Below are 12,479 nucleotides of genomic sequence, written 5' to 3'. Positions count from 1 at the left end.
GTGAGCCTGGAAAGACTGACGTTACGTAACTAATGTATTAAGATGATACAGAGTGGCATCCTTCTATTATCCCCTTCTGATAATAACTAAACATTGAAAAACCATGCGGGGAAATGTAAAAAAGTTTTATTACGGAGATTTTTGAAGTGTTTAACTGTATTTAGAACGTAAATTTCTCTGTTTTGAAGTTTCAATTATTTTTTAAATTTAGGCATTTTGAGCAAGTTTTTAGTATCGATTGAGTTTTTTGTTCTTCTTTTCGGCGCTTTTTTATTGTTTTCTTTTTTTCTTGGGAAAGATTTCCTTCTGACCAGTTACTGGTACTGGCCGCTTCCATATCTAGTTCCTTTCTTTGTACCCGTTCTCTTTGTTTTAGGGAAGGACTTCCTTCGGGCTTGCCTCCTCCTCCGCTAGTTAACGGATGTCCTTCACCTAGAGTAAAATAATACGAACGTACGTAAGTTCATGATCCAGATAGTGACTCCTAGTCGAAGCTACCCAGGAAAATTTATCGAATGGCCTATACTTACTATCCGAAGTGCTTTTGTCGGATAAGCAACTTTCCACATGCTTTGGGGTTGTAGCCGAACTCTCGTTTTCACCTGCAATCGCGTAACATTATTTACGCCTAATTTAAGGTAAATGATTAATATAAAATATTTTTGCCGGAGTATTCGGTACCGAGTCGTGTTCACTTGTATAAGGCGATTGAATTTCTTCTTGAAATTCTAAACGAAAAAAACAGTTACTTTTCATTAAGGAATAATATTTATGATACCAACCAGTAGGGGATTTCAAGATGGTCGCATCTTCTTCGTGTTCTAAAATATGCAAGTTATCATCACCAGAAAATATTAGAGAAGCTTAAGCGCTTCCCCGGCACTGTAATTAGCCCGCGGTTGTCCGGAATGCTAAAACACTATAGAATAGGTAGATATGTCTAACCGGAGTCATCGGGGCTTAGAAGCCCCTTACTTGATGCAAAAAGTTTTAGCGTTTTCAAAATATCGCCTCCTCTCTTTTGACTAATTTTTTCGACGATATTTAGGCATTGCTTGACCTCTCGCGGTGTCGAGTGGTTGCTGGCCAATCTCCTTCGCCACTTTCCGCCTCAGTTTTTTCGATCATTAAGTTTTTAAGATATTTAATTTTTTCTTTATGATCCTCGATCATCTTCTCAGTGCTGCGGAGGGCCACCTCGAACTTCGCTCTATTGCTTTCCAAAATGGTTAAGCCCTTTTCATATAAACTTATCAACGTTGGTAATGTCGAATGCTCTTCAGAGCTTTCCGGCGGAATAGTTGGAACCTCTTCGATTTCTAAGAGGCGTCAAAATTGTACAAATAATTATATTTTATTACATCATCATGATATACTTTATAATGCAATAATTACGGGCAACGGGAAACGGAGCGTGAGGAACATCGGCGTGGGGCTCTGGGAAAGAGGCGCTTTCCATTTGTAAAGGTTTTAGCCAATTCTGATATTTCGCGGATACTTTGTGGTAAACGACTAGAACCTCTTCAGGGAAAAAATCCCTTAAAACCGTTTCAGGGCCTAGTTTGGCTTCTACAATGAATGAGCAATATCAAATTTTAAAATGTCTTATTTGTCAACCTTAACAATGTAAGACTTACGGACTAGTTTCACAACGAAACAAATGATTAAATACACGAAATAGTGCTTTTCAATTTTTCCCTCCTTTATTAGAAAAAGTTTGGAAAACTTCTGAGTATTGTCAGAAATTGCTTTATAAACTGTTCGCGACGGCCTGTAAACGTAAACGGATGAAGTTTGCGTCTCGCTTATTGGTTGTAAACACTCACTGTTCCAATTCTCCTCTTGTAAACAACTGCTTGAAAATTTCCTTCCAAGTAAAGGAATGACTTGACTTGCGGAATATGTCCATTTGTTCGCGGCTAGTCGGGAACAGTTTGACTGAGCCGGCATTGTTGAAAGTTTTTTGAAAAATTAAGACCATGGCGTCCACCAACTGGCTCGAGTTTGCTAGTTGATCCCGGCATGGGCCTTTTGTGGCATTTAGCTAGCTCTTCCTTGACGAACCCAATCGTGATAAAGTTCATTTTTAAGACTAAACGATAAACGGATATTCAATGAATAAACGGAAGTAGCCACCTGTACTTAACATAAGTTAACGGCAATAAGTTTGCCGGTGTAACGCGACAACAGTATTAAAAGTCTTTGAATAGATCGGGGCTTTTAAAAGGTTAGGTATGGCTAAAACAATATTACCTACGCGTTACTTTTTCACCCAAATAACATTCTCGGCCAAAGGGGTTTGGGCTAATCAAGAATGTTATTTGAGTCAAGCTTGACCCTGGTAATGTATGGCTAATAGTGTTACCTTTATATTACCTTTTCACCCATACGACTCTTTCCCCATTATAATAACAAGATGGCCCCGGTCATATTATGCTTTGCGCGCCCTCTTTTGGCTAGAACTGGTGTGATTCCGGCAAATATTTTTGGCGGTATTCTCTTTTTCTTTATCAAATATCCTTTCGATTATGAACAAAATCAATTTAGTATGACTTTGGTTTAATATAATCCTTGACCTTAAAATAAATTCTTTAACAAAAACAATTACAGTTGTTTTATACTATACAAATTATTTTTGAATTAGTATTCACAATAAAATCTTTCTAGTGCGGTTTGATAAACTCAATGATAGTTTCGACAAAGCAGTTTCAACGGTTATTTTCAGTTACAATTTTTTATAAACAAACATGATAATTTGTAGATTAAATTATAAGCATTAGTATTTGCAACAAAATCGTTCTATTAACGTCTGATTACTCAAATAACCCTTTATAATAAATTGGACCAGGCAGTTTGTAAGGTTCTTTTCACATACAATTTTTGACAAACCAAAATTATTATTTGAAGTTTAAATTTGCCTGTAAGCGTTCTTAATAATTTATTTAATTATCTGTTGTTTTAACTTATAATAAGTGTAGTCAATTACTTACCATGACTAATCTTAATAGTTTCTTAAATAAATAAAATACGTTGACGTTGCAAAGCCACATAAGTATGGTTCTAAATGCTATTAATAAATTTAAATCTAATTCCGCGCGCGAAAAAGGGCGGAAAGGCACCCAGCCAGCCTGCCAGCAAGGGTCAGGCCAATAGTTTTGCAACTCGAAGCGCAAAAGCAAAAACACAAATAATGTGATATGAAGTTCAAGTATCATTTTTTTCCTCTTGTTGATAAATAATATATCCAATGCCAAAATTGTAAATTCAGTATTCAATCCACAATATATTTAGGTCTAATGTTCCAAATATAATGAAACTTTAATGAGAGATGTGCCACTATCTATTATATCTAAAAATGGTTAAAAACTTTCAAATTAATTAGTTTTGTCAAAATGATAAATTTAGTACTTTCAGGCCCTTTCCAAGATTAAACATATCGCTTACACATGGCACTAAAAATCCTGTAACTAAACCAAATTACAGGCCATAAAGCTTACAACACATCTAAATGGGAAAGTTCAGAAAAGCCCTTGTGTTTCTACCAAGTAAACGTTACTATGTTAACACAATTTTAGTTCAAAACTGTATTTATTGGAAATATTACATATTTTGAAAAACAATGAAGAGTAGAAAAATCATGATTAAGAAACTAACTGAAAGGGTGGGGGAAAAGTATCACAATATCAGTTACTGTTGGTAAAAAAACCAGGATTTACTTGAGATATAGTTTAAATTATACGTAGTTGTCAAGCAGGTCCGAGAAGAAAAAACCTTCCTCTCAGCGGTACTCTACTTTTTCGATGACATTCTGAAGCTTCTTGCGAGGGAGACCTTACATTTTAATGCAATAATTTTTTATCAGTATCATTTGGTAACAAACGCAGAACGTTCTCATTATATGTGTTATTCAACTGATCGGGTTTCGCGAGACCTGCCCCTCGGCACGTTTACAAATCTAATAATATTGGTTCAAGAGGTCTTGGTTTTATAATCTATTACTCTCTAAAAGGCCTGTTTTGGACAAGGATGGGGATGGGTTTCTTTCTTGGAAAATGGTTGTAAGTACTGAATTGTGGATTAAATACTGAATTTACAATTTTCACATTAGAAATACTGAATTTACAATTTTTACATTAGAAATTCATTTTTATTCAAATATTTATCCTATTTAATATAATAGAATAAATTTTAACACACCTCAGGGTGAAATTTCAGGACATTTGGATCAGTAGATCCGAAGATATCATCAGTTTGGCCTTGGAAATAATTTTTACACAAAAAAGCTTTAATCTTTCTTAGTATATTAAAACACATTGAAACACACGTCTCACTACAATTTAAGGTCATTTGAATCAATAGGTCAAAGAAAGGATCTGGCAAAAATACCTACCTCCTCCCATAAAACTTAATGTAAATTTTCGGTCCCTTCGAATTTTCTTCAAAAGTCGCGCTTATACATGTAAATCGAATTCTTTGAACTGGGGGTGTAGTTATAAGGAAAAATGGGGGTGGAATGCTCTGAGAGTCGGAATGAAGGCTGGTTATCTAAGTCAGATCTAGGCTCTATTTAGCGCCATCATGTCGGCCTAATTTTAATACATACGCCAAAGTAATTTTAAACTGTTTTGCTCATACATAAAATTTACAATTAAAAAACTAAATTTAATAGATAGTTAACAATGAATAATTATTTCTTCCAAATTGCTAAAATAGTAGTGTACGTAGATGACGCTACAGTAGGGAAACGCCGGTAGGCTGCTAGGCATAGAAAAGCGTCTGCAATCAGCAAGGAAATGAGTTCGAAGATATTTTTTTTGCAAATTTTGAAATTTGGTTCATAACTGTTGCGTTTACGAATGGGATGATGATATTGATATTGTTTCTTGACGTCTAGATAATGGTTTTCCTTCTGGTGAGAGAAACATGTACATTTATTTCTAAACTCATTACTTAATGTGAAGTTGTAGTATTAGGTTTTGAATTATCATGTTAACAATGCTTATTTTGATTACGTTTATAAAAATAATATTGAACTTTTTTTCTTAAAGTTAGTGATCATAAGTGATGATTAGTAATTGATTACTCTTATTAGTTAAAATTAAGAAGTTATTAAATAAATTATCATTAACGTTTATAGGTAAATTTAAACTTGAAACGATATTTTGTCTTGGCAAATATGTAACTGAAAAGAATCCAATTAAGAGTTAATTAAATAAATTATCATTATCATTTTTAGGCAAATTTAAACTTGAAATGATAATTTTTCATTGTCAAAATTTGTTACTGAAAAGTGAAAAGAACCTTAGAAAGTGCTTGTGCTTCGTAAAATTTATTATTAGGATTATTTGAGTAATCAAACGTTAATAGAAAGATTTTATTGCGAATGCCAATACTAAAATATAAAAAAACGTCTTGGTTTAGACCAAGGCCGAAAAAACAAACGATATGTGTGAGGTTTATCATTTGACTGAAGTTTCAGATATTGCAATTGTTTTAGTTATTTTTATCCATTTAATCCTTAATCAATATTAAATTCAATCAACTGATTTTACTGTTAATCGATCCATTCCCTCTAAATTAATTGAAAAATTACATATCTACGCTTTTTCAAGAACAATTACATTTTCCGAAAACATTTTATCATGAAATTAATTATTTTGAATGGAGTACGTGTTAAGGGGTCAATATTGAATATTTGAAATATTCTATTGACTTTCAAAAAAGAGCAGGTGAACTTTGACATAATTCGAAAGGAAAATGTAAATATTTAATAGTGGATGCCAAACAAGGGTGTTGCATGAATTTATACATTTAATTTCGTTAATCGAAATGCTACATTTCTATTGTCGCCTCTATGAAGAAAAGATTGCACTGCAATTTCCCTCTCCGTGCTTTAGAATTTCTTGGTCATAATTCAGTCTTTATTTGAAACGTCGTTTCTACATTGTTGGCGCTACTTGTACACCGGTTACGTATTACGTGTAATCATTTTAGTACGCATAAAGACCATTTCGAAAAACACACAGGGGCGAGGCCACCATTGGGGTATTCTCCCTCACACCAAGGGTCACTGCCAGACTGTGCCAAAGTTCACTACAGGCAAGAGGCTAGTCAACTCTCACCGCCTATAGCGGGGCTTCTAGGCAAGAGAGAGAGAAGACCTCAATGGTGGCTGTGTTTTAATTATCTGTATGTAATTTCCAAAATGGTCCACTCACTTACAAATGAACACCGATTACACTGAGTGATCGGTCCTTCAGGCGCTAGCGAGTGTCAAGCCACAACCGTAATCATTCATGTACACGAATGTTTTATAGTTTTAGGTTATTAAGGTTGGCGGGCAAGTCCGGAATAAGTTATTTATCATAATTTCTTGAACATCAGTCTTCTCAGAAACTTACTACAGATTTAAACTTTTTTGGTGCAAACTTCAAAATTTGTCAAGCCAGCCTTAATTAAAACTATGTCCGTCAAGGTGCTTTCAAGTTATTAATCGTCGACACGAAATCCCTTCAAAATAATTAATTTCATGATAAAATGTTTTCGGAAAATGTAATTGTTCTTGAAAAAGCGTAGATATGTAATTTTTAAATTAATTTAGAGGGAATGGATCGATTAACAGTAAAATCAGTTGATTGAATTTAATATTGATTAAGGATTAAATGGATAAAAATAACTAAAACAATTGCAATATCTGAAACTTCAGTCAAATGATAAACCTCACACATATCGTTTGTTTTTTCGGCCTTGGTCTAAACCAAGACGTTTTTTTATAATATCTGTCACTTCAGTCTTAATGTAATTAAAATTTGAATAATTTTATTTTTGCTTTACCGTCATACATTTGGGGTTGATCACTTTTTCTAATTGCTTAAAGAAGTACTTAATTAGAGTTAATTACATTTAACTTATGTCCAATAACATTGATTTTCATAAGCATATAATGTTGTACTTTATTTATGAAAGTTTAACAAGATGGCCCCGGCCAAATTAGAGCCCCATCGTTTGTAAGGCTCCATCTATCGAGGACGTTCTATCTTTGGAATAGGTATTAGTTACCCTTAATCCCCATCCATTTTAAATCATCAATAAATCCTTATCACATTTAAAAGCATCAATAAAAATCACCAATGAAAGAAAATCTTCATTAGTGAATAGCCCCTCGACGCGTTGCTTTTAACAGTGCTAAAATGATTGCTTGGAACCACTAAATAATCCCTCAAGTACCTACAAACACCCACAAGTACCCGGGGCAAGTACCGACAAGCACCCAAAAGTACCTACAAGCACCCACAAGTACCTACAAGCACTTACAAGTACCTACAAACACCCGCAAGTACCCACAAGTACCTACAATCACCCACAAGCACCCGGGGCAAGTGCCCACAAGTACCTACAATCACCCACAAGTACCCGGGGCAAGTACCCACAAGTACCTACAATCACCCACAAGTACCTACAAGCACCCACAAGTACCCGGGGCAAGTACCCACAAGTACCTACAATCACCCACAAGTACCTACAAGCACCCACAAGTACCCGGGGCAAGTACCCACAAGTACCTACAATCACCCACAAGTACCTACAAGCACCCACAAGTAACTACAATCACCCACAAGTACCTACAAGCACCCACAAGTAACTACAATCACCCACAAGTACCTACAAGCACCCACAAGTAACTACAATCACCCAAAAGTACCTACAATCACCCACAAGTACCCACAATCACCCACAAGTACCCACAAGCACCCACAAGTACCCACAAGCACCCACAAGTACCTACAAGTACCCACAAGTACCTACAAGTATCCACAAGTACCTACAAGTATCCACAAGCACCCACAAGTACCTACAAGCACCCACAAGTACCTACAAACACCGACAAGCACCCACAAGTACCTACAAACACCGACAAGCACCTACAAACACCGACAAGCACCCACAAGTACCTACAAGCACCCACAAGTACCTACAAGCACTCACAAGTACCTACAAGCACTCACAAGTACCTACAAGCACTCACAAGTACCTACAAGCACTCACAAGTACCTACAAGCACTCACAAGTACCTACAAGCACTCACAAGTACCTACAAGCACTCACAAGTACCCACAAGTACCTACAAGTACCCACAAGTACCTACAAGTACCCACAAGTACCTACAAGTATCCACAAGTACCTACAAGTACCCACAAGCACCCACAAGTATCCACAAGCACCCACAAGTACCCACAAGTACCTACAAACACCGACAAGCACCTACAAACACCCACAAGTACCTACAAACACCGACAAGCACCTACAAACACCGACAAGCACCTACAAACACCTACAAGCACCCACAAGTACCTACAAGCACCCACAGGTACCCACAAGTACCTACAAGCACCCACAAGTACCTACAAGCACCCACAAGTATCTACAAGCACCCACAAGTATCTACAAGTACCTACTAGTACCCACAAGTACCTACAAGTACCCACAAGTACCTACAAGTACCCACAAGTACCTACAAGTACCCACAAGTACCTACAAGTACCCACAAGTACCTACAAGTACCCACAAGTACCTACAAGTACCCACAAGTACCTACAAGTACCCACAAGTACCTACTAGTACCCACAAGTACCTACAAGTACCCACAAGTACCTACTAGTACCCACAAGTACCTACAAGCACCCACAAGTACCTACAAGCACCCACAAGTACCTACAAGCACCCACAAGTACCCACAAGTACCTATAAACACCCACAAGCACCCACAAGTACCTATAAACACCCACAAGCACCTACAAGCACCCACAAGTACCTACAAGCACCCACAAGTACCTACAAGTACCTACAATCACCCACAAGTACCTACAAACACCCACAAGTACCCTGGGCAAGCACCCGGGGCAAGTACCCACAAGCACCCACAAGTACCTACAAGCACCCACAAGTACCCACAAGTACCTACAAGCACCCACAAGTACCCACAAGTACCTACAAGCACCCACAAGTACCCACAAGTACCTACAAGCACCCACAAGTACCTACAAGCACCCACAAGTACCCGGGGCAAGTACCCACAAGTACCTACAATCACCCACAAGTACCTACAAGCACCCACAAGTAACTACAATCACCCACAAGTACCTACAAGCACCCACAAGTAACTAAAATCACCCACAAGTACCTACAAACACCGACAAGCACCTACAAACACCGACAAGCACCCACAAGTACCTACAAGCACCCACAAGTACCTACAAGCACTCACAAGTACCTACAAGCACTCACAAGTACCTACAAGCACTCACAAGTACCTACAAGCACTCACAAGTACCTACAAGCACTCACAAGTACCCACAAGTACCTACAAGTACCCACAAGTACCTACAAGTACCCACAAGTACCTACAAGTATCCACAAGTACTACAAGTACCCACAAGCACCCACAAGTATCCACAAGCACCCACAAGTACCCACAAGTACCTACAAACACCGACAAGCACCTACAAACACCGACAAGCACCTACAAACACCTACAAGCACCCACAAGTACCTACAAGCACCCACAGGTACCCACAAGTACCTACAAGCACCCACAAGTACCTACAAGCACCCACAAGTATCTACAAGCACCCACAAGTATCTACAAGTACCTACTAGTACCCACAAGTACCTACAAGTACCCACAAGTACCTACAAGTACCCACAAGTACCTACAAGTACCCACAAGTACCTACAAGTACCCACAAGTACCTACAAGTACCCACAAGTACCCACAAGTACCTACTAGTACCCACAAGTACCTACAAGTACCCACAAGTACCTACTAGTACCCACAAGTACCTACAAGCACCCACAAGTACCTACAAGCACCGACAAGCACCTACAAACACCGACACGCACCTACAAACACCTACAAGCACCCACAAGTACCTACAAGCACCCACAGGTACCCACAAGTACCTACAAGCACCCACAAGTACCTACAAGCACCCACAAGTATCTACAAGCACCCACAAGTATCTACAAGTACCTACTAGTACCCAAAAGTACCTACAAGTACCCACAAGTACCTACAAGTACCCACAAGTACCCACAAGTACCTACTAGTACCCACAAGTACCTACTAGTACCCACAAGTACCTACTAGTACCCACAAGTACCTACAAGCACCCACAAGTACCTACAAGCACCCACAAGTACCTACAAGCACCCACAAGTACCCACAAGTACCTATAAACACCCACAAGCACCCACAAGTACCTATAAACACCCACAAGCACCTACAAGCACCCACAAGTACCTACAAGTACCTACAATCACCCACAAGTACCTACAAACACCCACAAGTACCCTGGGCAAGCACCCGGGGCAAGTACCCACAAGCACCCACAAGTACCTACAAGCACCCACAAGTACCCACAAGTACCTACAAGCACCCACAAGTACCCACAAGTACCTACAAGCACCCACAAGTACCCACAAGTACCTACAAGCACCCACAAGTACCTACAAGCACCCACAAGTACCCGGGGCAAGTACCCACAAGTACCTACAATCGCCCACAAGTACCTACAAGCACCCACAAGTAACTACAATCACCCACAAGTACCTACAAGCACCCACAAGTAACTAAAATCACCCACAAGTACCTACAAGCACCCACAAGTAACTACAATCACCCAAAAGTACCTACAATCACCCACACGTACCCACAATCACCCACAAGTACCCACAAGCACCCACAAGTACCCACAAGCACCCACAAGTACCCACAAGCACCCACAAGTACCTACAAGCACCCACAAGTACCTACAAGCACTCACAAGTACCTACAAGCACCCACAAGTACCTACAAGCACCAACAAGTACCTACAAGCACCCACAAGTACCCACAAGCACCCACAAGCACCTACAAGCACTCACAAGTACCTACAAGCACTCACAAGTACCTACAAGCACTCACAAGTACCTACAAGCACTCACAAGTACCTACAAGCACTCACAAGTACCTACAAGTACCCACAAGTACCTACAAGTACCCACAAGTACCTACAAGTATCCACAAGTACCTACAAGTATCCACAAGTACCTACAAGTATCCACAAGCACCCACAAGTACCTACAAGCACCCACAAGTACCTACAAACACCGACAAGCACCTACAAACACCGACAAGCACCCACAAGTACCTACAAGCACCCACAAGTACCTACAAGCACTCACAAGTACCTACAAGCACTCACAAGTACCTACAAGCACTCACAAGTACCTACAAGCACTCACAAGTACCTACTAGTACCCACAAGTACCTACAAGTACCTACAAGTACCTACAAGTACCCGCAAGTACCTACAAGTACCCACAAGTACCTACAAGCACCCACAAGTACCTACAAGCACCAACAAGTACCTACAAGCACCCACAAGTACCCACAAGCACTCACAAGTACCTACAAGCACTCACAAGTACCCACAAGTACCTACAAGTACCCACAAGTACCTACAAGTACCCACAAGTACCTACAAGTACCCACAAGTACCTACAAGTACCTACAAGTACCCACAAGTACCTACAAGTACCCACAAGTACCTACAAGTACCCACAAGTACCTACAAGTACCCACAAGTACCTACAAGTACCTACAAGTACCCACAAGTACCTACTAGTACCCACAAGTACCTACTAGTACCCACAAGTACCTACAAGCACCCACAAGTACCTACAAGCACCCACAAGTACCTACAAGCACCCACAAGTACCTACAAGCACCCACAAGTACCTACAAGCACCCACAAGTACCTACAAGCACCCACAAGTACCTACAAGCACCCACAAGTACCTATAAACACCCACAAGCACCCACAAGTACCTATAAACACCCACAAGCACCTACAAGCACCCACAAGTACCTACAAGCACCCACAAGTACCTACAAGTACCTACAATCACCCACAAGTACCTACAAACACCCACAAGTACCCTGGGCAAGCACCCACAAGTACCCTGGGCAAGCACCCGGGGCAAGTACCCACAAGCACCCACAAGTACCTACAAGCACCCACAAGTACCCACAAGTACCTACAAGCACCCACAAGTACCCACAAGTACCTACAAGCACCCACAAGTACCCACAAGTACCTAAAAGCACCCACAAGTACCTAAAAGCACCCATGAGTACCCACAAGTACCTAAAAGCACCCACAAGTACCCAAAATTACCTACAAGCACCCACAAGTACCTACAAACACACACAAGCACCCGGGGCAAGTACCCACAAGTACCTACAATCACCCACAAGTACCTACAAGCACCCACAAGTAACTACAATCACCCACAAGTACCTACAAGCACCCACAAGTAACTAAAATCACCCACAAGTACCTACAAACACCGACAAGCACCTACAAACACCGACAAGCACCCACAAGTACCTACAAGCACCCACAAGTACCTACAAGCACTCACAAGTACCTACAAGC

General features: G+C 39.8%; 1 protein-coding gene across 2 annotated transcripts; it reads right to left on the bottom strand.

The window, feature by feature from the left end:
• Window positions 1-896: 896 nt before the first annotated feature.
• On the bottom strand, window positions 897-2,409 carry LOC149650546 (uncharacterized). 2 transcript variants are annotated; one of them, XM_089849156.1, is made up of 3 exons: window positions 1,827-2,409; window positions 1,638-1,771; window positions 902-1,569 (listed from the first exon to the last, which is right to left on the bottom strand). In XM_089849156.1, exons 1-3 carry the CDS (start codon window positions 1,979-1,981, stop codon window positions 1,358-1,360), a joined length of 501 nt encoding a protein of 166 aa, XP_089705282.1. In that variant the 5' UTR covers window positions 1,982-2,409; the 3' UTR covers window positions 902-1,357. The 2 variants fall into 2 exon arrangements, with proteins under 2 accessions (XP_089705281.1, XP_089705282.1); XM_089849155.1 differs by having other exon boundaries at window positions 897-1,569; window positions 1,638-1,968.
• Between the last annotated feature and the right edge of the window lie 10,070 nt (window positions 2,410-12,479).

This window comes from Phalangium opilio, unplaced genomic scaffold, assembly GCF_054372755.1.
Source record: "Phalangium opilio isolate 3A_F unplaced genomic scaffold, DU_Popi_V2 ptg000086l_1, whole genome shotgun sequence".
Lineage (NCBI taxonomy): Eukaryota > Metazoa > Arthropoda > Arachnida > Opiliones > Phalangiidae > Phalangium > Phalangium opilio.
The sequence above is the reverse complement of the archived record's forward strand: the minus strand, read 5'-3'. Positions and strand labels throughout refer to the sequence as shown.

Coding starts and splice junctions, on each gene's coding strand:
- LOC149650546 (XM_089849155.1), bottom strand. CDS start 1,950: ATGCCGGCTCAGTCAAACTGTTCCCGACTAGCCGCGAACAAATGGACA. Junction 1,570..1,637: donor TTTCGTTGTGAAACTAGTCC/GTAAGTCTTACA, acceptor CATTCATTGTAG/AAGCCAAACTAGGCCCTGAA.